Here is a 26,525-nt window from a genome sequence, read left to right on the forward strand (position 1 = left end):
ATTATTGTTGTCCCTTTATCACAAGCATCCAATATTTCTTCTTGCATACTTTGTTCTACATTGCAGTTACTTTTAGGGAGCCTGTAGACCACTCCCACTAGTGACTTCTTTCCCCCAATCCACCCAAACCGATTCTACATCCTGATCTTCTGAACCAAGGTCATCTCTACTGCATCAATACCATCCTTGATCAACAGAGCTACCTCTCCATCTGTACCTAATTTCCCATTCTTCTTAAATATCATATAGCCCTCGATGTTCAGGACCCAATCCTGGTCATCTGCAGCCATATCTCTGTAATAGCCATCAGATCATATTTATTTACTTCAATGTGCGCTATCAATTCATTTACTTTGTTTTGAATGCTACGTGCATTCAGATACAGAGCTTTTAGTTTTGTCTTTTTGTTATCTTTGTAACATCTAGTCTTGACTATTAGTGTATTCTGTGGTTTTATCTCTCTGCCCCTTCCTGCTATTCTATAACCCTCATTTCCCATATTACAGCTTTGAATCTACCCCTTCATTTGTCACATATACCAAAGCTTGAACCCTCACCCCGTGTTTAGTATAAAGCCCTCTCGACTTCCCTAGTTAAGCGATTCACAAGAACACACATCCCAGCGTGGTTCAGGTGTAGACTGTCCCGGCGGAGCAGCCCCCACTTTCCCCAGTACTGATGCCAGTGCCCCATGAACCTGAACCCACTTCTCTCACACCAGTCTTTGAGCGATGGATTCATCTCTCTAGTCTTATTTGCCCTGTGCCAATTTGCACATGACTCAGGTAATAATCCAGAGATTATTACCTTTGAGGTTCTAGTTCTTAATTTGGTACCTAGCTTCTCATACTGACTATGCAGAACCTCCTTCCTTATCCTACCTATGTTGTTGGTACCTACATGGACCAGAACAACTGGATCCTCCCCCTCTCACTGCAAGTTTCTCTCCAGCTCTGAGCAGATGTCCCAAACCCTGGCACCGGGCAGGCAACACAGCCTTCTGGACTCTCGCTCTTTTGCTGTAGAGAACATTATCAATCCCACTCACTATATTATCCCCTACTACCACAATGTTCCTGTTTGCTCCTCCCGCTTGAACAGCTTCCTATATCATGGTGTCATGGCCAGACTGCTCATCCATTTTGCAGGCCTCGCTTTCATCCACACAGGTTGTGAGCACCTCAAATCTACTTGACAATTGCAAAATCTGAGGCTCCTCCACTACTGTCTGCTCGGTCTCATTACCTGCCTCACTCGCGGTCACATCCTCTTGTCCCTCACTGCTGACCAAAACAGATGACCCTATTCTAAGAGGCATGACCATCTTCTGGAACAAAGTGTCCAGGTATTTCTCCCCCTCCCTTATGCTGCACAGTGTCTGCAGTTCTGCTTCCAGCTCAATAATCCTGATCTGAAATTCCTCCAGCTGCTTACACTTTCTGTAGATGTGTTTGTCATGGATTGCCTTGGTGTTCAAAAGCTCCCATATTCCAGAGCTGCAACATAACATCTGACCTGCCATTGTTACTTATGTTATTTAGTTTACTCACTTAATTAACTTAGAATAGTTCCTATGTATAATACACCTCTTTCCCCTGTGCAACAAATTCTCACGTGAACTTAATTCGCTACTGGCTAAGTCTTCATCTCATTCTGGTCTAGTTGCCTGTCTCCTCACACACCCCTTACTGACTGTCTGAAGAAGGCTCGTATGGACTTGAAACATTAACTCTGTTTGTCTTTCCACAGATGTTGCCAGGCCTGCTGAGCTTTTCCATTATTTTCTGTTTTTATTTCAGATTTACAGCCTCTGCAGTATTTTGCTTTTACCTTCAAACTTATTCATTGATTTCACCTGTTTACTACTGCAAAAGACTTCAAAACAGGATTCTTTTGTTTGATAAAAGCATATCTTGACTGGCACTTTGCCATCCTTACCAAGCCAACAAATACCACTTTGAATCAAACTCAAACTTTTGTTTCCTGCTCCACTTGATCAATGTGCAATGTGTGTTCCACTGCGACTTGATTATGTGTATGAAACTCAGCTTAAAAGAACGAACAAGCTGCTTCATGATTCGTTGCTCTGCTCAGCCGTTTGATCATGTGCATACTCTCATGCTTACTGCCTAAATACAGACAACAGAAAAAAAAAACATCTGACAAAACAGAAAAAGCTGGTCTGGATAAAATCAATGTTCTTTGTATAAAATGATGAATCATATTAAAATTCCAATGCAAGAATGAGCAGAATCTACAGTTTTATATAAGCATCAGGTAAAAATTTAACATGGAACAAGCACCAAAGTGTTTAATGCTTTAGTGTATCTTAATCTCTTAGCACCTCATGTGTTTTTGAATCTGTTTGGCGTGTATTTTGAATATGTATATACTTTGGTAAAAATGAAAATGTTAGAGTAACTTCAAGTTCTAAAGAATTTCACCATTATAATTCTATTTAACATAACTGTAAATTTTGAAAGGAGGATTTTCTTTTTTTTTGTAAAGAAACATTCAGTGAACATTTCAGAAGGTTTTAAAATAAAAAGTTAATGTTTTTGTTTCAGCAAGACTTTTAAGTTAAATACAAGTATCATTTTGTTCAGTTCAAACTTCCAGACAAGACCTGTATAATGAGCCATGTTTCTGAAATTTGCAAATGACAGACTGGATGCTGACCTTGACTTTCTATAAAATTGTAACAAAACCAAACAGAACAATATATAATTCACCCACACAGAATCGTGTGATGTGTTGGAATAGTTTTTCTTTACTGTAGATCAATAACTTAAATTGATATGAGCTGAATGGTGCCTCTCATCTAAATCAATCTTTGAATCATAGGAGATAAGAGATCATGATGAACAAGACCAAAACAAAGATTACAAAATTAAGCGTGATCTTTCAAATTTGGCATTGATCTTTAGGCCTTACCACCTTAATTAACAAAAGATTAAAATCAAACAGCTTTCTAAGTAGTTCTTTTCCTGCCATTACTAATGTATTTAGAAAAAAATCTGCAAAAAAAAACTTAATAGAATGAGAAGCTCAATTCATCCCAATACCATCAAAATATGGGGCAAAATTTTCTGCCTACCGGGCGGACGGGCCCGACCCAATCTCCGGTGGGCGGGGAGCCAATCCCTGCTGGAGAAATGGGCCCCCCTGCCATTTTAAGTGAGCGGGCCAATTAAGGCCCACCCAGCGTGACGCTCAGTGGGAAGCGCTATGCGCTTCCTGTGCGGGTGGGGGTGAGGGAGATGGGGATTCCCCAAATGCGAGAGTGTGCGCGAAAGAGCGCACCTCTCCCTGAGACTAAGTGCTGCCTCAGGGAGATCGCTGACAGCTGTATAAACATTAAAAATAGAAGGGAAAAAAAAAATCCTTAACACATCCCCGGGATGGGACATGTTAATAAATTTCATTAAAACTTTATTCAACTTTTTAAATCCCTACATGAAACCTCATCCTGCCGGTGGATGAGGTTTCATGTTTTATCTATTAGCCGCTGGGGCTCCTGGCTTGCCCGCCAACCTTAAGGTTGGATGGGCAGGTCCTTTAATTGTTTTAATTATCCTGTCAATGGCTTCAATTGGCCATTGACAGGTCGGTGGGTGCACAGCTGATCTGGCTGTGCCCCCGCCTTCCTGAAAATTTAAATGGGGCGGGATGACATTGGGGGGAACCCCTGACGTCATCCTGCGTCATTTTGCGGGTCGGCGAGCGGGCCCCGCCCCCTGCTCGCTGATGGCAAAATTCAGCCCATGTCCTTGCTCACTTGATATCTTCCACATCGGCCTTCATTTACTCTGTTCAGATCAGGCAAAAAAGATAATCTTAATTCCTCAATTAATGATAAACAATATTGTTTGCGTCATCAAGATACTTAAAAATGATCTTAAATGTAAACTCATTTCCGTCATATAAACATCCACAGAAGTTACACTTGAAACTAACTGCTAGCTTTCAATCATTTGATGAAAATTGTGTGTCAAAAACAGGCAAAGGTTAAAAGCTTGCCCCATTTTCATACATAATGGCAATGCTCCCTCTAAAGTGCATGGATGTGCAGCAACTTGGAAGGTATCATGCAGGCTGCTCAGAAGTTATTCCATTGAAGAAGATGTGTGTGGACATTTGGCCAAAATAACTTAAAAGAAAACGTACATTGAAATGAACAAGTTGCCTACAACAGAGGAAACAAAAAGGGGGCATTGCATAACAAGCTGGATTTTGTAGTAGGGATGTCAGTATTTAGCCTCATTGCTCCTCTGAAACCGACCGTTAATTTCTGGAGTCTACACATGTGCAGTTAAACGCTAAAAACCAGAAACTGCTGTCAGCAATTTTACATTTCCCTATACGTGTGTTGAAGTACCGTCAAACTGCAATCAAGTAAAAATCACTGAATTGATGAGAACTTGCCCTTTTACATTATTAGTCATATTGCAAAACCCTTCAAAAGGTTACACTTTGTTGAATGAGGTATAACTAGGTTTTTACTGATGTGTTAAGTTTATAATTACTGCTGAACAGCCTCACAGGCACTAAGAAACTAATCTTATATTAATGGAATGTCAAGTTTCTCCATTATGAGAATTTTTTTAAAGTTTGCTTGCATTTCAGCATCTACCATGTGTATTTTGCTCTGTGTAAAATTTTAAATAAAAGTGAAAAATTCAGTTGTATTTTACTACCTGGTTTGTAGTCTGTGGGAATACTTTAACGTGGTTGGCTATTTACCCTGCTTGATAGGGTCTTCTGATTTGGTCAGCAGTCAGGGACAGTGACTGCGAGTGAGGCAGGTAAGGGGACCCAGAGGGCAGGAGTGCAGCAGCCTTAGCCTTTGCAATTGTCCAATTGGTCTGAGGTTTTTTCAGTTTGTTTGGATGAGAGTGGGGGCTGCAGGCTGGATGAGCAAACTGACCATGGCACCGTGGTACAGGAAACCATTCAAGTGGGGGGAGCAAATTGCAATGTCGTGGTAGTAGGGGATAGTATAGTGAGGGGGATTGACACTGTTCTCTGCAGCAAAAAGCGAGAGTCCAGAGGCTGTGTTGCCTGCCTGGTGCCAGGACTTGGGACATCTGCTCAGGCTGGAGAGGAACTTGCAGTGGGAGGGGCAGGATCCAGTTGTCATGGTTCATGTAGGTGCCAATGACATAGGTAGAACTAGGAATGCAGTTCTCCCTGGGGAGTATGAGGAGCTAGGCATAAATAAAAAGCAGAACTTCAAAGATAATCATCTCTGGATTATTACCTGAGCCACGTGAAAATTGGCATAGGGTACATAAAAATACAGAGATAAATATGTGGCTCAAAGACTGGTGTGGGAGAATTGGGTTCTGGTTCGTGAAGCACTGGCACCAGTACTGGGGAAAGTGGGAGCTGCACCATTAGGATGTCTACACCTGAACTGTGCTGGGACTGGTGTTCTAGCAAGCTGTGTCATTTGGGAAGTAGAAAGGCTTTTAAACTAAATAGCGGGGGTTAGGGATCAAAATTTGGGAAGATATGATAAACCACAGAGTAGACAAAAGGCAAGCGAGAAAGGTATTCATGTGGGAAATGATAAACAGACCATGACAGGAAGGGACAGAGAGTACAGGGAGCACAAATCTAAGAGTAAATCAGCAGATAACGCTAGAGGTTACAAAAACAACAAAAGGACACAACTAAATATTGACCGAATACTTCTCATCCGTTTTCACCCAAGAGAATGAGGATGAAGGTATCGAACTCGGGGAGAGAGACTGTGAGGTTCTTGAGCAAATTGATATAGGGAGTGACAAGCCATTGGAGGTATTGGCAAGCTTAAAAGTAGACAAATCTCCAGGTCCGGATGATTTGTGTCCCAGACTGCTGAAGGAGGTAAGGGGGAAGAATGCAGGGGCTCTGACCCAAATTTTTAATTCCTCTCTGGCCACGGGGGAAGTGCCAGAGGACTGGAGAACAGCTAATGTGGTTCGCTATTTAGGAAGGGTTGTAGAGATAAGCCACGGAACTACAGACCAGTGAGTCTCACATCAGTGGCAGGGAAACTATTGGAGAAAATTCTGAAGGAGAGAATCTATCTCCACTTGATCAAGGATAGTCAGCATGGCTTTGTCAGAGGGAGGTCATGCTTGACAAATTTGATTGAATTTTTTGAGGAGCTGACCAGGTGTGTAGATGAGGTTAGTGCAGTTGATGTAGTTTATATGGATTTCAGCAAAGCCTTTGACAAGTTCCCACGTGGGAGACTTATAAAGAAGGCAAATGCACATGGGATACAGGGTAATTTGAAAAGGTGGATTCAAAATTGGTTTAGTTGTAGGAGGCAGAGGGTGATGACAGAAGGCTGCTTTAGTGACTGGAAGCCCGTGTCCAGTGGCATACCACAGGGATCTGTGCTGGGTCCCCTATTATCGAAGGGTACATAACATTTAGGAAGGACAAGAAGCTAAGAAAAGGTGGAGGGTTGGCTCTGTTAATTCATGATGGTGTTAGCACAAAAGGCAACAATGACCTAAGTTCAGGAAACCAGGATGTAGAAATGGTTTGGGTAGAGATGGGAAATGATAAAGGCAAGAGGTCACTTGTGGAAGTGGTATACAGGCCCCCTAACAGTAACCATACAATAGGACAGGTATAAAGGAAGAAATAATGGGAGCTTGTCAGAAAGGTACAGCAACCATCATGTGGGATTTAATCTACATATAGACTGGGAAAGTCAGATGGGCAAAGGTGACGAATTCATAGAATATTTCTGGGAATTGTTTTTGGGATAGTTTCTTAGAACAGCACATTCTAGCATCAACCAAAGAGCAGGCTATACTAGACCTGGTATTGTGCAATGAGACAGGATTAATTAATTACCTAATTAATTATCATTATATGACTGAATTTTACATTCAGTTTGAGGGAGAGATGATTGGGTAAAAGACTAGTGTTTTAAACTTAAATAAGGGCAATTAAGAGAGCAAGAAAGCACAACTTGCTAAAGTGAACTGGTAAATTAGGTTAAGGGATAGGTCAATAGAGAGGCAGTGGCAGGCATTTAAAAGGATATTTCAGAATACACAGGATATATTCCAACCTGAAAGAAAAATTCCAGGGGGACAACCCACCATCTGCGGTTAACTAAAAGTTAAAGATAGTATCAAACTTAAAGAAAAAACATAATAGTGCAAAGATGGATGGCAGGTCAGAAGATTGGACAGAATATAAACAACAGCAAAGAATGACCAAAAGATTGATGAGGAGGGAAAAATCAGAGAAAGCTAGCCAGAAATATAAAAACAGATAGTAAGAGTTTTTATAGATATTTAAAAAGGATATGAGTTAACAAAATGAGCATTGGTTCTATAGAAAGTGAGTGTGTGGAATTAATAATAGAAAATAAGGAATTGGCAGACTAATTGAACTGGTATTTTACATTGATCTTCACTAAGGATATGAGTAGCATCCCAAAAATAGCTGTGAAGCAGGAAATGGAAGGGAACTTGAATATTGCTGAAAAAGACATATGTCAAACCTTTTCATCTTGTACTCATCAGGACACTTCACAGGAATACCAACATAAGGGAAAAACAATTTATACTGTATGAGAAGAGTGCGCTGATTGGTTGGTAGAGGCATTGCCATGGAGAATGCACCATTTGATGGTGAATGACAGTTAACTGCCTAGCATTGTTTGACATTTAAACCAGGTAGCTTGACACTGGTTGGTCAAAACATTGCCCTGGGCAAGGAGTCAGCAAATGGCTGTCACTTATTTTGTTCAGCTGAAACAGGTGCAATGAGTGTACATGTTCTTTCTGTCTGCAAAAAACAGGGCCCTTTGTATTAATATGTGTAGCTTCCAGGACGTGCAAATGAGCCAAACTACAAGCCCAACTGACAATCTTAAATTGGTTGTCAGCATAATTCTTAGCACACTGAGGTTATTTAGCAAATGTTGTCCATTCACATCTAATGCTGGATACTGTGTTTTGAATTTTGTAAGCATGGGCTAGTTCGGTACGGTTTGTACCTTGCTTGTCGTAAACAGCAGCTGGGTCATGCTGTTTGATATCACCCACCAGTCTATGTACAGCCTCTATACCTAGCATCACACTGGCACTGAAATTCATACAATACATTACTCATTTATGAGACAGGCAGGACGTCTTTTTGGCTTGACAGCAGCATCCCGTTAGTAACGAATAACACTCATGTTGCAACCGCATAGTAGCTGCTTGAAATAGCTACCTTCACCTGTTGCTCAATATTTTGAGATACCTTGCCCTCCCAAGGTAATCTGAGGTACAATGGGCACTTTTCAAGGCCAAAAGCGACGGTATTAGGTCCGTTCATGAGTTTGCGTGATATATAGCGTGAAATGATCGGTTCAGGGTAACCATTATCCTGCAGGATACCTTTGATGTGCCCTATTTCAGCATCAAACTTGCATGGTGAGAAAATGTAATATATATATTACAGGGTTTGTCATCATGGCTCACTGTGTCTGCATATATATGGGCTGCCCAAGGCACACAAAAGTGATGTCGCTTTGCAGCCTATCTATGACCAGTTCTGCACAACTTGAATTGGCCAAATGGTTAGGTGAATTGTTACAAGCAGTTCTGAGCAGGTTTTCCACATACACGGTGAAGGCCTCCTTCACACTTGCGAAGGTCACACAGGACTTGCATATCGATAGCAATGCTGTGTCCATGTGCTCATTTGACATTGTTAATCTATTCACCAATGTTCCACTTAAGGAAGTCATCAATATTTGCACTGCAGCACTATATCATGGCAGTCTAGACCTGCCACCATTGTGTGAATCTGTGTTCATTGAATTTATGAACACGGAAACTCGCTCTGTTGAGTTCAGTTTTAACGACACCATCTATGCCCAAATAGATGGTGTTGTCATGGGATCCCCTCTAGGCCCAGCTCTCGTAAACATCTGTGTTGGGTTCCATGAAAAATTGCCTTTGATGGAATGACACCTAACTTCCTGCTACTCACAAATTTCCGATACGTAAATGATACGTTCACTATATTTAAATCCGCAGCTGCATGTAATGTCTTAATGGGCTCCATGCTGCGCTCAAATTTGAAATGGAGCAGTCAAATTAATTCCCCTTCCTTGACATATCTGTTGAGAAATCTTCCAAGGGGTTCTCCACCACAGGCGTACATTCACTGGTCAATGTATGTATTGGGATTCTTACAGTTCCACCCGCTATAAGATTGGTCTCAACAGCAGTCTGTACCCAACCAACCCGTGCTTGCCAAATTCAAAACAGTGTCCAACATTAAATGTAATTCTGCAATTGGACAACATTTGCTAAATAACCCTCAGTGTGCTAAGAATTACACTGACAACCAATTTAAGATTATCAAAGTCAAACTCGCTGTTTGGTGCATTTGCGTGTATTGGAAGCTACATATATTAATACACAGGGCCCTGTTCTTTGCAGACAGAAAGAACATGTACACACATTGCGCCTGTTTCAGCTAAACAAAATAAGTGACAGCCATTCGCTGACTCTTTCCTCAGGGCGATGCCGTGACCAATCAGGGTCAAGCTGCCTGGTTTAAATTTCAAACAATACTTGGCAGTTAATAGCCAGTCACCATCAATTGGTGCATTCCCCATGGTAATGCCTCTACCAACCAGAGTCCACTTGCCAGCCACTCAGCACTCTCTTCTCAGTTTTTAAAAATTCATTCATGGGATGCGGACATCGCTGGTTAGGCCAGCATTTATTGCCCATCCCTAATTGCCCTGGAGAAGGTGGCGTTCTTGAACCACTGCAGTCGATGTAGTGTAGGCACCCACAGTGCTGTTAGGGAGGGGGTTCCAGGATTTTGACCCAGCGACAGTGAAGGAACAGCGATATATTTCCAAGTTAGGATGGTGTACAACTTGCAGGGGAATTTCTAGGTGGTGGTATTCCCATGTATCTGCTGCCCTTGTCCTTCTAGATGGAAGCGCTCATGGATTTGGAAGGAGCTGCCTAAGGAGCATTGGTGAGTTCTTGCAGTGCATCTTGTAGATGGTACCCCCTGCTGCCACTGTGCATTGGTGGTGCAGGGTGTGAATGTATGTTGATAGGGTGCCAATTAAGCAGGATACTTTGTCTTGTATAGTGACAAGCTTCCTCAGTGTTCTTGGAGCTGCATTCACCCAGGCAAGTGTTCCATCACACTCCTGACTGTTGCCTTGTAGATGATGGACAGGCTTTAGGGAGTCAGGTGGTGAGTTACTTGTTGCAGGATTCCTAGCGTCTGACCTGCTCTTGTAGCCAAGGTATTTATATGGCTAGTCCAGTTCAGTTTCTGGTCAATGGTAACCCCCCAAGATGTTGATATCGTAATGCTATTGAATTTCAACGGGCGATCATTAGATTCTCTCTTGTTGGAAACATTCATTGCCTTGCACTTGGGTGGCATGCATGTTACTTGCTACTTGTCAGAACAAGCCTAGATATTGTCCAGGTCTTGCTGCATTTGGACATGGACTACTTCAGTATCTGAAGAGTCGTGAATGGTGCTGAACATTGTGCAATCAGCAGCGAACATCCCCACTTCTGACCTTATGATGGAAGGAAGGTCATTGATAAAGCAGCTGAAGATGGTTGGACCAAGTATAAATTGTTGTTTTCCTCTTACATCGATATTATTGCAAAGTGTCCTGATGAGTGAAAGATGAAAAACTTCGACATGTCTCTTTTTTCAGCAATATTCAAATTGAAGGGAAAATTACATTCACCATGGATATGAAACTGAGAAAACTGTTGGAGCTGCAGACTGACAAGTTCGCGAGTCCAGATGGACTTCATTGTAGGGTCTTAAAAGAAGTGGCTGGTGAGGTGGTTGATGCATTGGTTCTAATTTTCGAAAACTCCCTAGATTCAGGCAAGGTTCCATTAGATTGGAAAACAGCAAATGTAACTCCTTTATTCAAAACGGGAGGGAGACAGAAAGTAGGAAACTACAGGCCAGTTAACTTAACATCTTTTTTAGAGAAAATATTATAGGCTATTATTAAAGACAATATAGCACGGCACATGGAAAAATTCAGGGTAATCAGGCAGAGTCAACATGGTTTTGTGAGAGGGAAATCATATTTAACCAGTTTATTGGAGTTCTTTGAAGAACTAACATATGCAGTGGACAAAGGGGAACCTGTGGATGGACGGCATTCGACAAGGTGCAACAACAAAGGTTATTGTGAAAAATAAAAGCTCATGGGGTAGGGGAGTAACATAGTGGCATGGATAGAAGATTGGCTAGCTAACAGGAAACAGAGGGTATACACAAATGGGTCTTTTTTTTGGTCGGCAAGATGTAATGAGTACTGTGTCACAGGGATCAGGGATGGGGCCTCAACTTTGTACAATTTATATAAATGACTTGGAAGAAGGGACCGAAGGTATGGTTGCTAAATTTGCTGATGACATTAAGATAGGTAGTATAGCAAGATGTGAAGAGGACACAAGGAGGCTACAAAGGGATATAGATAGGTTAAGTGAGTGGGCAAAGATCTGGCAAATGTAATATAATGTGGTTAAGTGTGAAATCGTTCAATTTCGCAGGAAAAATAAAGAATATTATCTAAATGGTGAGAGATTGCAGAGCTCTGAGATGCAGAGGGATCTAGGTGTCCTAGTTCATGAATCACAAAAGGCTAGTATGCAGGTACTGCAAGTAATTAGGAAAGCTAATAGAATGTTGTCATTTATTGTGAGGGGAACTGAATACTTAAGTGCGGAGGTTATGCTTCAGTTGTACATGGAATTAGTGAGACCACATTTGGAGTACTGTGTACAGTATTGGTCTCCTTATTTAAGGAAGGGTGTAAATGCGTTGGAAGATCAGAAGAAGTCTACAAGACTAATGCCTGGAATGGGCAGGTTGTCTTATGAGGAAAGGCTGGACAGGCTAGGCTCGTATCCGTTGGAGTTTAGAAGGGTAAGAGGTGACTTGATTGAAATATGTAAGATCCTGAGGGGTCTTGACAGGGTCGATGTGCAGTGGATGTTTCCTCTTGTGGGAGAATCTAGTACTAGGGGCCACTTTTTGAAAATAAAGGATCACCCATTTAGGACAGAGATGAGGAGAATTTTTTTCTCTGAGGGTTTTGAGTCTTTGGAACTCTCTTCCTCAAAAGGTGGTGGAAGCAGAGTCTTTGAATATTTTTTAAGGCAGAGCTAGATAGATTCTCGATAAGCAAGGGGGTGAAAGGTTATTGGATGTAGGCAGGAATGTGGAGTTGAGGTTACAATCAGAGCAGCCAAGATCTTATTGACTGCTGTAGCAGGCTCAAAGGGCCGAGCAGCCTACTCCTGTCCCTAGTTTGTATTACTGTTGCTGGATACCTGGAGACCCCCTTAACTGGCTGCTAGATTCAAGTTGATGTTGGGAAATGGAATCTACAGCATAGAGATTGCTAGATCTTTGACAGCCTCTTTTTTTTTAAGGTCAGCTGTCGCTTCAATGCTGACCATAAAATCCGGGCTGAAATATTTTTTTCCAACTGCCTCTTTTAATGTTGCACCCAAGCAGCCTATTCAATAGCTCTGCTACCCTTTGGGTGAAAATATCCCATGTTATTTCCCCCTATTCCTAAATTTGGAATTTTTAGTTTCTCTCCCCATGAACTGAAAACTTCACCATACTGAACAATTTGCCTATGTCAATTGCTTTCATCAATTTTCCGACTCTCCTTTTCCAAGAAAAACATGCCCAATTACTCCTGTCCTCAAAACATAAATTCCTGAAACTGAGAATCAATTTCATTGCTGGCATGTCACATTTTCCATAATTAGGTTATTAGAACTATGCTCGATATACCGCTGTTGAATATCTAATTGAATGGCTCAAGGGCCAATATTCGTATTTCGATGTATATGGTCTATTGGGAATGTACATCTGTATGAAATTCAGTGTACAATTTTCCCCTTTTGTAAAATAACACAGATTGGATAACTTTGAATTTTTTGACTCAAAAAAAAATTAACAATTTAATGTTTGGTTTCTTGAAATTGACTTGTTCTACACTACATCACAATTGGAGGCTCAATGATGTCATAGCAAGACCCAATAATGAGCATGAGCAGCAATTTCTCCAGTAGCCAGGGTAAGTTGTGAACGCAGTGTCTGGTAGCAGTGAAAAGGACCTACTCCCGGGCGTATTTGTGAACACAAGGAGTTCCAAGGTCTGGTACACTGATATGGGCCTGGGGTGTTGTGATCCAAAAGTATTATAACATGGGATGGTGATCCTGTGTACTGCTGGTCATTGAAAAGGGGACAGGGAACAAAATGAGGAAATGGGGAGGTGGGCTGAGAATTACTCACCCAATTGGCCTTTTTTGTGTCAGCCTCGATTGTCATCCTCCCCTTTCCCCCGCAATTCCGTAACCATGTTCTACAGTTTCAGGGCACAATGCCAGGTTAAAGCCAGTTTTATATGCTAAAGACACTTTTACAGTAGGCAGTCAGCAAATAAAACTATGAGATAAAAGCAAAAAACTGCGGATGCTGGAAATCCAAAACAAAAATAAAAATAAAAATACCTGGAAAAACTCAGCAGGTCTGGCAGCATCTGCGGAGAGGAACACAGTTAACGTTTCGAGTCCATATGACTCTTCAACAAAACTATGAGCACAGTTGACATGGAAGCCAGCTTTACAGTGGCCATGACGAGACAAGAAAAGGACTGCTGGTAGGGTAGGCCTGCAAGCTGTAAATGGGCTAGATGAAGCTAGGCTGAACTAGGACAGGTTAGCATGAGCGGGAAACAGGGCAAGACAGATTGAGTAAGGTGCACTGCAATTTGTTTGGGTTAGAAATTTGCACCCAGGCTGAAGTTAGGCTTTATTCCATTGGCAGGTTCTTAATTTCTGTTAGCAGTAATGGAGGCTGTATCTCAAACCTGACAGCAACGACTTATAATTTCAAGAGATTTTTGAAAACGGTAAATTTGGTGTGCAGTGATTTGATTTTGAGATGTTTATTTTTTTTTTATCTCCATCTCACTGGTGAGGTATTTTAAATGCAAAATAGTTATATGAGATGTTGTTTGCTTTCAAATCCTAATTCTTTTTAAAAATAGTAAATATTGACATTGTGTTATTACCAGAAGGAATATCTGTCATGTGCAAGATATATAATGATAGGTGGACATGTAACAGTACTCTTCTCTTCAACACTACCAGATCAGTTTAAAGTAGAAAAACAACAAAATTATGTCAAAGCCCTCACCTTTGGTAACATCCCAGTGAATTTATGATGCAGCTTTTCTATTGTTATTTTAAAGATCTGATAATGGACTGCTAAGAACTATACATGATTCTGTGGTTCAAGTTTGGACGTTGTACAAGTTGAACATTTTTTTAAAAAAAAATCTATTAATTCACGGGAAGTGGGCATCACTAGTAAGGCCAGCATTGCTGCCCGTCCTAACTGCCCTCAAGAAGTTGGTTGTGAGCTACAACCTTAAGTGAGGTACTTAGCACAGTGATGTTCAGTAGGAAGTTGCAGGATTTTAACCCAGCGACAAAATGATGTAAATACTTTACCAAGTCAGAAAAATGTGTGGCTTGGAGGGAAGCTCAGAGGTGGTGGTGATGTCTACCGCTCTTGTGGTGCCTTTTAAATGGTAGAGATTGAGAGTTTGGGAAGTGCTGTTGAAGAAATCTGGGGTACAATCTCCTCTGCTATTTTCTAGATGCAGGTGTCTTAGATTTGCTACATTGTAACAGTACTTCATTGGCTGTAAAGCTTTTTGGGACATTTTGAGGTCGTGAAAGGCAGTATATAAATGCAAGTTCCTTATTTCATTAGCAAAAGATATTTCTTCCTTTTTGGTACAAATTGCGGATATAAATGGGAACTCTTTGCAGACAATGAAAACTTTAATTTTAGAAAATAACAATTTCAAATAACGAATAACAATAAATTCAAATGCATCAGATATTTAAAACCAGTATGGAACGTCACTGTTGTTGATCTGATCACTGACTTTGAAACTAAGCCAAGTGAGCTTCCTCAAACCGTTTCAATGTATTAAGAGTTCTCCCTGCTGGCTGCTATAGGGTTTGCATTAAGTTACTGTTTGAAACTGCATGAAAATCAGTCTGAACATATTGCTGTATAAGTGAACCATATAATGAATAATAAACAAAAAGTATTCACATTTCACACTTTGTTTCAAGTCCTGGATTTAATTTTGATAAGCAGCTAGTTGAAAGGCCAAACAACAGCATGTTGCAAGCTTGAAAATAGTAGAAGACAAAAGCTAAAGCAAAAGTTGCAGTTAAGAAAAATATCTGTATAATGTCCAACTTCATGAATTTCAAGAGGACAACCATTAAAGCAGAAGAGCAGCTGGTCAATACCTGTGATCCTTTTGGCATTGCAGTTTCGTCAACCAACAGGGCCAGTATATTGAAAGCAACCAAGAAGACGGAGATTGTCTGTAAGACATGATTTAATTATTAGAAAGTCTGTTAAAAATATTGATATTTAGTGATTTCTTCCCTCTACCAAACATAGAATGCATACTAATAATGTTCATATAGTGATTAAGTAAAATTTAATTTTGCCAATAAAATGTGATGAATTCTAAATTTATAAATTCAAACTTCTCATAAATAACACTTCACTACAGTGAAATGTGATGCAGCTTTAATTTTACACGGAGTTGTAAAACGTTTTGCAATATTAATTCTTTTTCATCATGCAATAATCCAAGTAACAAGGCTGAATATAAAATAAAGATTCATTTTATTATTGACATTTTCCATCTTTTACAATATTGAACCCAGGAATGCCATAAGAATAGCCAACATCCAGCTTTCTAAATTAATCTAAACCACCCTCTCACAAATACTAAATTAAGAGGATAAAATTAAGCTAGCTTGTTCAGCTAATGGTAGTAAATTATAATGATAGGTTTACTTTGTAGAAATTTTGACAATGATTTTTTACCAAAAACATTAGTTTTGCTTCAACTTCCTGCTTTTTAAAGAAATTTCAAATTGTACATCTGCGTTTTGCCCTTTTATTCATTGGTGCCCAATGCTTTTCATACTGAGGGTCAGACAGGCCACTTGCACTTGTTACACAAGGACAATACAAATTTTCTGATACTGAATCTGAAGGATACAAAGGTGCAAAGACTAGATGAAGGTTTATTAGTGGAGATCCCCAGGGGTTGGAATTAGGACGCCTACTCTTCTTGATATATATTAATGGCCTAAACCCTTGGTGCGCAGAGCACAAATTCAAATTTTGCAGATGATACAAACTTGGAAGTATTGCGAGCTGTGAGGGGAACAATGTAGAACTTCAAAAGAACATAGACAGGTTGGTGGAATAACAAGTGGCAGATGAAATTTAATGCAGAGAAGTGTGAAGTGATCCATTTTGGTAGGAAGAGCATGGAGAGGCAATATAAAATAAAAGATACAATTCTAAAGGGGGTGCAGGTGCAGAAGGACCTGGATGTTTATGTGCATAAGTCATTGAAGGTGGCAGGACAGGTGGAGAGAGCAGTTAATATAGCATGCAGCATCCTAAGCTTTATTACTAGGGGCAGAGAGTACAAAAGCAAGGAAGTTATGTTAAACTTGTATGGAATACTGTTTCAGCCTCAACTGGCGTTCAGTTCTGGGTGCCACAATCTTGGAAGAAGGGTGTGAAGCCATTAGAGAGGGCACAGCAAAGTTTCATGGTAACTGGCCAAAGAAACAATGGCAACATTAGGAGGAACTTTCTCATGCAGCGGATGGTTAGGATCTGGAATGCACTGCCTAAGAGTGTGGTGGCAGCAGGGCCAATCAACGCATTAAAGACAAAATTGGATTATCATCTGAAAAGGAAGATGTGGGGAGGAGGCAGGGAAGTGGCACTAGGTGAATTGCTCCTTTGGAGAACCAGCAGACACAACAGGCCAATGACCTCCTTCTGTGCTGTAACCGTTCTGCGATCATTTGTACAGCTAACCTGCCAATCATTAGTCACTGTCCACAAACATACATTTCAGATTGGGGTCACCAGACCCTGCCCAATCTTCCTGACCCAGGGGTGCTGAGGGTAATTACAGTAGCCTTATACCTTAAATTTGTGCCCTCTGGTTCTTGGTCCTTCCACCAGTGGAAGCAGTTTTTTCCTATCTACTCTGTTTAGATCCTTCACAATTTTGAATATCTTTCAAATCTTTTCTCAATCCTTTCTTCTCCAAGGAAAACAGTCCCAACTTCTCCAATCTTCTTACTTAACTGAAGTTCCTCATCCCTGGAACCATTTTGGTGAAACTTTACTGCACTCTCTCTCTAAAGCCTTCACATCCTTCCAAAATTGTGGCACCCAGAACTGAACGCCGAGACCACATAACTTGGTATAGACAAACAGATCCGCCCTTGAATATCTCAGCTGCTTACTGGACAAATTCAATCAATAGATTTTGAAGGTTCATCACTTAAAACTTTTAAACTTACCCTCAGAAATGCCAGTGTTTTTTTACTGTTATTTCTGTATATCTACAAACCATGTTTGTAGAGAGGATGGTCTAGCAACTTGCTTTGAAAGATTTAAGTTAATGTCGATAGCAAGTCCTAAATGTGAGAAACTGTGACCCTAGTTTCTCATCCAACCTGCAATCCTGACTCCCATCAAAATAATAACTTTTAAAGCTATAAAGTCATGATAATAAATCTGCTTATCAGATTTGTAAAAAAAACCAATGCACTGTGCTCATCATCTTTGTTTTATGCCAAGTTGGAAATAACCATTATTCTTCACTTACTTTGGAATAAATGTGACTGAAAGTTTGAAAGTTATACTATTGATAATGTACATCTGCATTCAAAAATAACTTTACATTATCTGCAATAAAATTACATTATCTGCAATAATGTTCAACAAAAGCAGCTTACCGTTCCCAACAATAGTATCAGCATGACAACAGGATAAACCAAATTTCGTTCCCATGCAGAAGCTTTCTTGCGTCGCTCTTACAAAAAGAAATCACCAAACAGATAAAAATGCTATTCACGCTACATTGCTCAAAGTTTTAAACTGAATTCAGGTATATAAAACTGTGTAAAAAAAAATTACAACTAGAGATAATTACTACATTTAATATGGAATGTAGAAGTCCCATTGCTTCACCAATTACTATTTTACAACTTGGAATATAGGGGAGAATTTTCTCCCCGTTGGGCAGGAGTGGGCGTGTAGCCAATCGCCGCCTGCGATCAGCTGCGCTCCGTCATTTTACGTGGGCGGGCCAATTAAGGCCCGCTCAGCATGACACGCACCTGGAAGCGCCCAGTGTTACCTATGCGGGCAGGGAGAAGAGGGAGAGTCGGGGCCTGCACGCACACGAAAGAGCGCAGAAGTCTCCCTGAGGCACAGAGATGCCTGAGAGAGATTGGAAAACTTAAATAAAAAAATTAAGAAAATTATTCAGACATGTCCCCTCATGTGACAGTGTCACATGAGCTGGGACATGTTAATGAATTTTAATAAAAAATTTTATTACAGTTATAAACCCTTCATGAAACTTCATCTCGCCTGTGGATGAGGTTCCATGAAAAATGCGAAGGCTGCCTGGGCTCTTCACCTGCCTGCCATCCTTAAGGTTGCACGAGCAGCCCAGGCAATCATCTTAATTAGATTATTAATGGCCTTAACAGACCTTTGACAGTTCGGCGGGCACGCAGCTGACTCTGGTGCACGCCCGAAGAACTGAAGGTTGCAATGATGTGCAGTGACGTCGGGACGCATGCCCGACGTCACCACGCGTCATTTTACACGTTGGCGTGCGGGGCCCAACCCCATACGCCGACCAGAAGATTCAGGCCACAGAGTTCTTTAGCAAACTATTTGAGGCTCCCAGGCCCCCCTTACCAAAGTATTATACAAGAGAGGAACCAAATCTCTAAAAGGGTGTAGGTGAGTAAACTTCTATTCTCAAAACATGTGATATAATTCCTGAGGAAGATGTAGTATCTAAGAAGTTTCCAAGGTACTTAAATCAAGCCCTCCTGTAGTAAAACTCCAAATTCCCAGAAATATTCAACTGGTTGTTTAAAGATGGAATTCATAGTATACAATATTTTAAGCAAACAGCTTACATTGTCTCATTCATTAATATCTGCAGGAAAGTTACAGGTTGAATGTTCAGAGAGCTAGCATGTTGTCGAGGCAAATTTTGATGAAACTTGGCACCTGGCCTGTGTTATATATGATCTGACAGTGCACTGTAAATCAGCGAGATCGACATACCTAATAAAATATTTCTTGTTGCTCAGAACCAACATCTATGTCATGTAAACCATGGCCCAAATATTAGTTTATGTATCCCATAATCCATTTTGATTGCCATGAAACTATTGTTTTACTGTAAAACATAGAAACAGAAGAAAAAAATGATAGTGATCCAGCCATTGAATTCTGAGGGCCCACCGCATCTCTGAGATTTCCAGGTTTCCCTTCACTACCACTCTCCCTGTCTCTGTGCTTGTTTGACTATGCAGTTTTATACTTTCCCCTCCTCTTTTCCGACCCTATTTATCATTTTTCATTTGTGAAGGAGGGTAAAAAAAGCCAAGAATTGAAATAGTTTGTTCTTCACAGATACTGACTAGCCTGCTGTGCTTCTCCAACTTTTCCTGTTTTTAGTTCAGATTTTCAGCTTTTGCAGTTTATTCTCTTTATCTCAACTGCTTTTTAAGATAGGATTGTTCTTTTCTTCTGTGAGAAAAATGTGAAAAAATACCAAGTTTTGATTTCTTGCTTCTTACGCCATCCAATTCCTGTTCAAGTTGCTCAGAATTATATTTTAAATAGGATGTCATATATGCACCTAAAGGAGAAGAGGAAAAAAAGTGAGTTTTTTTCGATTATACCTATTCTCTATATTTCAGCATATCTTCGCACTTAAATATCACTTGATCTTCAATTCCTGATAACAATGGAAAGACAACTGTTGCCATTTTAAATTAGGACATGCCCTACCCTTCAAATAATTCTGGCTTACCCGAAAAATGGCAGCTTCGCCCATTCAGCCTCCTGTTCATCTATTACTAGTTTTTAGAAAGATGTTGAACAGTTCATAATCATCCTACATATCATTAAATACTACTACTTCAAAATTGACAATTTCCCTGGTAGATTTTGGATAGCTAGATTTTAGTTCAACTTGACAATTTTTATAATATATTTATTATAGTAATATATTCATATTTTATACAATAAAAGCTAACAAGGTCAAGGAAGCCATTTTAACACTAACATGTGGCTGAAGAGGCCATTTTCTTTCCTGTATTAACCACGTGTTAATCGAGATACCATATCAAGTCGTGGCCAAGTCATGAAACAGATGATTGCAAAAGTAATGAAGCTTGACTGAGTTATACTCCATGAATCAATGTAATAAATAATCATATTAGAAAAACTAGATTTTCATTTGAGTAACAATGTATAATCATTGTATAAGTCATTGTATTAGTCACTGCAGAAGCAAGGAAATCACTTCTGTAACCCTGATATGGTCCATGAGACAATCAAAATCAGATTTTGTGCAAAATATAACCCCATTATATTCCTGTTTGAGGTAGTTAGGCCAGATGGTCTCAGAAGGGAAGATACAAGCGAAAGCCAACTAAATTTACCTAGCAACAACTAGAGTCAATCATTAAACCATCAATAACCTGACTCTGGCATGGTGTGATGGTCATACAGGGGTTAAAGAGGGGAGTTCTAAGGTTTTGTTGCTAGCCAGATTTTGGAGACTCTGGAGTATGAATTACATTAATCTCCCAAGTGGGTCTGAGACCAGACCAGAGACCTGACAGGGTGAATCCTGTGATCTACACAGAATACACAACTAGCAGAAGCTGCAGGTGTCACTGTCCTAAGTTTAACTATTCCTTTTCTTTAACAGAATTCTAAAGCTTACAATCCAAAGGGTCCTATTTTGCCTATATGGGTTAAGTCTCGTCCGAGGAAAAGTAGAATTCACACTTGTCAAATTACTTGCAATTGGACTAGTTATCTAAAATATTAACACACTCCATTTGAAGAAAATAAAATACCATAATTCTCTGCACTGGTGAACTGAATTATGATTGCAGCCAAGTAAAATATATATCACCCAACGACACTATTGGCTTGCTCATTTCATTATTTTAAAATCCAATGAATCAACCGTATATTAACACAGACATCTTGTGACACTCAGTGCTGTCCGTGTAACTCATCTTTTAATCAGTAAATATAACTAACATAAATAAGTTTCGTGACAGCTTTGAACTTCTCCAAAATATTGCGTTCAAGCTCCTTAGATCCAGAACAGGTCCAAATGCTCATGCCATTTTTTGGGGCCATTAGGTAATGCAGAGAATGCTTTTAACTGGTTGTGTACACTAACATGCAGTACCTTTGACAATACGCATACTGTAAGGATGCATTTTCCAATGGTTCCAAAAGTATTGCCCTCAAGGACATAGAATTCTTATTTAAAATGGAGGAATCGGTATTAATACAAGAGCTTAAGCAGATGCATAAAGGTGCAGCTTTGACTACAGGGTGGATGAGTGCTTAACTCTGGGAATTTGGTAAGTGAGGGAATTTGGTGCAGTGAGGGAGGAGTTGCTGTCCGATCCTTTACAAAAAAGGAGTGGTCCAAGAGTGGGAGCTGAACACAGCAAGGGAGCTGAAACCCGGAGTATTAATTAGGTGGGCTGGTAGGTGATTGGCGAGCTTTAAGTTTTTTTTTCCTTTTAAACCGGGGTAAGTGGTTTAAGCTGTACTGAGGCAGATATTGGGGACATAAGTATTATATCAAATTTATAACATAACTAGTTGAACTCCATAACGTAACTACAGATAATCACTGAGTGATATTTTAAACCTGAAACCAAATTAGTTAACTAAAAACAAAATAAAGATAACAAGGCAAGTGATATGTCGTAGTTGTAGCATGTGGGAGCAGGTGGACATCCATGCAATCCGCAGCAAGCACATCTGCAGTAAGCGTCTGCAACTCACTGAAGTTTGGTTCAGAGTTGATAATCTGGAGTCTGAGCTTCGGACAGTGTGATACATCAGTGAGAGGGAAAGTTGCCTGGACTTTGTTCCAGGAGGCAGTCACGCCTCTTAGGCTAGGTGCTTCAGATTTGGTCAGGGGCAGGGGGTTGTGATTGAAAGAGAGACAGCAATGGGGATCCAGACGTAGCAATGAAGGAGACTCAGCCTTTGCAATTGCCCACCGGGTTTGATGCATTTGCAGCTTGTGTGGACGAGAGCAGGGACTTCAGGGAGGATGAGCAAACTGACCATAGCAAAGGGTGAAGGGGGCCATTCAAGTGGTAGGAGCAAAAGGGAATGTATTTGAAGTAGGGGACAGTATAGACAGGGGGATGGACACGTGTTCTCTGCAGCTGAGAGCTTGAGTCCTGAAAGCTTTGTTGCCTGCCCGATGCCAGGAGTAAGGACATCTCCTCAAGGTTGAAAAGGAACTTGGAGTGGGAGGAAAAGGATCCAACTGTCCACAGAGGTAGGACTAAGAATGAGGTTCTGCTGAGGGAGTATGAGCAGCTAGGGGCTAAATTAAAAAGCAAAACCACGAAGGTAAAAATCTCTGCATTATTACCTGAGCCACAAGTAAATTGGCATAGGGTAAATAGGATAAGAGATTTGGATGCATAGCTCAATATGTGTGGGAGAAATGGGTTTTGATTCATGGGGCACTGGCACCAGTACTGGGAAAAGAGGGAGCTGCACCATTGGTGGGGCAGGCTTCACCTGAACTGGGCTGGGGCCAGTATCCTGGAGAATCGTGTAACTAGCACTGCAGAGAGGGCTTTAAGATCAATAATTGGGGGAGGGTTCACGTGAGGGAAGATTTGAAAAATGACAAAGCAACAATACAGGGAAGCAATACACTCTGATTATTATTACCTGTGATAGGGAGGGACAAAGCATACAAACATAAGAGTGCAGCAGCAAATAAGGTCAGAGTTGGGAAAATTTGTAAAAAGACAGAATTGAGATTTATCTCAATGCACACAGCTTTTGTAACAAGATGGATGAATTGATCGCACAAATAGAAATAATTATGCATTTTTCAATATATTCAGTCATGGGATGTGGGCGTACTGCCCATCCCTAATTGCCCTTGTTCAGGGGCATTTAAGAGTCAACCACATTGCTGTGGGTCTGGAGTCACATGTAGGCCAGACCAGGTAAGGACAGCAGATTTCCTTCCCTAAAGGACATTAGTGAACCAGATGAGTTTTTACAACAATTGGCAATGGTTTTATGGTCATCATTAAACTTTTATTTCCAGATTTTTATTGAATTCAAGTTTCACCATCTGCCGTGGTGGGATTTGAACCCGGTTCAAGGAATACTAGTCCAGTGACAACACCACTATACCACCGCCTAGTCCAGGTATGATCCCATAGCTTTACAGAGAAAGGTTGCAAAGTGACCAGGCTGGGGTATGAATATTCAAGGGTATTTAACATTTCAAAATGACAGGAAGAAACGAAAAAGATGGGAGTTGCTCTGTTAATAAAGGATGACATCAGTATACTGAGAAATGATCTCAACTTGGCGTATCAAAATGTAGAATCAGTTTCAGTAGAGATAAGAAATAGTAAAGGGTAGAAGTCACTGGTGTGAATAGTTTACAGACCCCCTCACAGTAGCTCCACTGTAGGATAGATTAAAAATCAAGAAATAATGAGGGCTTGTAGAAAGGTACAGCAATAATCATGGGAGGTTTTAATCTTTATATAGATTGGATGAATCAAATTAACAAGATATTTCATCACTCTCAACAAACATATATTGCATTGAGACTCTGGGAAGGGTCCATCATCCATGGCTAACTAAGAAGTTAAGGATGGTAATGAAATTGAAAGAAAAAAAGTACAATGTTGCAAAAAAAGTGGTAGGCCTGATGATTGGGAAAATTTTAGAAACCAGCAAAGGATGACTTAAAAAATAAAGAGGAGGAAATTGGACTATGAGAGAAAACTAGTGAGAAATATAAAAACAGAGTGAAAGTTTCTACAATTATATAAAAAGGAAAAGGGTAGTGAAAATGAGCCTTTAGTTACTTAGAAAGCAAGACCAGGGAATTAGCAAATTAGCAGTGGAAAACAAGAAGACTTTGATCAAGTATTTTGTACACGTCTTCACAGTAGCAGACAAAAACATTCCAAGAAAAGAAGAAAAGCAGGGGGCAAAGAGGGTGGAACTTAAAACAATCACGATAACTAAAAGAAGGAGTAAAAAAGGAAAAGTAATGGGACTAAAGGCTGACAAGTCCCCTGGCCCTAGGGTCTTAAAGGAAGTGGGTGCATTGGTTGCTATCTTCCATAATTCCCTAGATTCTAGACAGGTACCAGCAGATTCAAAAGAGGAGAGAAACAGAAAGCAGGAAATTTTAAATGAGGAAACTATAGGCCAGTTAGCCTAACATCTGTCATCGGGAAAATGTTAGAAGCTATTATTAAAGATGTTAAAGCAGGACATTTAGAAAAATTCAAGGCAATCAGGCAGAATCAACATGGTTTTGTAAAAGGGAAAACATGTTTAACCAATTTATTGGAGTTCTTTGAAGGAGTCGCATGTGCTATGGATAATGGGAACATTTCTAGAAGGCATTCGATAAAGGGCCACATCAAAGTTATTGCAGAAAATAAAAGCTCATGGTTTAGGGGGTAACATACCAGCATGGATAGAAGATTGGCTGGGTTGTTACAAGCAGGAAGCAGAAAGTTGGCATAAATGGGTCTTTTTCTGGTTGGCAGGATGTGACAAGTGGTGTGCCATAGGGATCAGTGCTGGGGCCTCAACTTTTTACAATTTATATAAAAGATGAAGGGACCGAAAGAATGGTTGCTAAAGTTGCTGACGACACAAAATAGGTAGGAAAGTAAATTGTGAAGAGGACGTAAAGAAGCTACAAAGTGACATAGATAGGTTAAGTTTGTGGGCAAAGATCTGGCAAATGGAGTATAATGTAGGCAAATGTGAAATCGTTCATTTTGGCAGTAAGAATGAAAAAGATGATTATCTAAATGGTGAGAAATTGCAGAGCTTTGAGATTCAGAGGGATCTGGGTGTCCTAGTGCATGAATCATAAAAGGTACAGCAAGTAACTAAGAAAGCTAATAGAGTGTTATCATTAATTGTGAGGGGAATTGATTACAAAAGTAGGGCAGTTATGCTTCAGTTGTACAGGAGACCATATCTGGAGTTCTGTGTACAGTACCTGTCGCTTTATTCAAAAATAAATTGGCAGATGGGAGTATAATTTGGGCAGATGTGAGGCTATCCATTTTAGCAGGAAGATTAGAAGAAGAAGATTATTCAAATCGAGAGAGACTACATAATGCTGCAGTATAGAGGAATCTAGATCTTCTTGTACATGAATCACAAAATGTTAGCATGCAGGTACAGCAAATAATTAGGAAGGCAAGTGGAATATTGGTCTTTATTGCGAGTGGGATAGAGCATTCAAGTAGGGAAGTCTTGCTACAACTATGTAGGACTTGTGAGTATGTAGAGTACTGTGTACAATTTTGGTCACCTTATTTAAAGAGGGTTTCTTTTATTCTTTCACAGGACTTGGACGTTGCTGGCTAGGCCAGTATTTTTATTGCCCATCCCTAACTGCCCTTAAGAAGGTGGTGAGCTGACTTCTTGAACCACTACAGTCCATATGGTGTCCATGTACACCCACAGTGCTCTTAGGAAGGGAGCTCCAGGATTTTGACCCAGCGACAGTGAAAGAACACTGATATAGTTTCAAGTCAGGATGGTGTGGGGCTTGGAGGGGAGCTTCCAAGTGGTGGTGTTCCCATGCATCTACTGCCCTTGTCCTTCTAGGTGGTAGAGATCAAGGGTTTGAAGGTGCTGTCGAAGGATGCCTGGTGAGTTACTGCAGTGCATCTTGCAGATGGTACACACTGCTGCCACTGTGCATCAGTGATGGAGGAAGTGGATGGGGTGCCAATCAAGCAGGCTGGTTTATCCTGGATGATGTTGAGCTTCTTGAGTGTTGTTGGAGCTGCACTCATCCAGGCAAACAGAGAGTATTCCATCACACTCCTGACTTATTCCTTGGACATGAGGTGGGCAGGCTTTGGGGCGGTGGAGGTGGGGAGTTACACTCTGCAGAATTCCCAGCCTCTGACCTGATCTTGTAGCCACACTATTATTGTTGCTGCTCCAGTTCAGTTTCTGGTTAATGGTAACCTCCAGGATGTTGACAGTGGGGGGTTCAGTGATGGCAATGACATTGAATATCATGGGGAGATGGTTGAATTCTCTCTTGTTGGAGATAGTCACTGCCTAGCACTTGTGTGACACGAATGTTACTTGCTACTTATCATACTTGCATTGGAAGCAGTTCAAAGAAGGTTCAGTAGACTGATTCCTGGATGAACGGGTTGTCTTATGAGGAAAGGTTCAGCAGGTTTAGGCCCATACTCATTGGAGGATGTTTCTGTCATTAA

At 40.5% G+C, this 26,525-nt stretch overlaps 1 protein-coding gene across 2 annotated transcripts in view; it reads right to left on the bottom strand.

Annotated features, from left to right (window-relative positions):
* Positions 1–26,525, bottom strand: part of lmbr1 (limb development membrane protein 1) — a 251,981-nt gene that overhangs the window by 74,092 nt on the left and 151,364 nt on the right. For both annotated transcript variants that reach the window (XM_078537206.1, XM_078537213.1), the window contains exons 10-12: positions 19,769–19,855; positions 17,922–17,998; positions 15,381–15,458 (exon numbers count right to left, since the gene is read on the bottom strand). In XM_078537206.1, the coding sequence (XP_078393332.1) occupies positions 15,381–15,458; positions 17,922–17,998; positions 19,769–19,855 (242 nt within the window). The remainder of the gene's footprint in view (positions 1–15,380; positions 15,459–17,921; positions 17,999–19,768; positions 19,856–26,525) is intronic.

Source organism: Cetorhinus maximus, chromosome 3 (assembly GCF_964194155.1).
Source record: "Cetorhinus maximus chromosome 3, sCetMax3.hap1.1, whole genome shotgun sequence".
NCBI classification, from domain to species: Eukaryota; Metazoa; Chordata; class Chondrichthyes; order Lamniformes; family Cetorhinidae; genus Cetorhinus; species Cetorhinus maximus.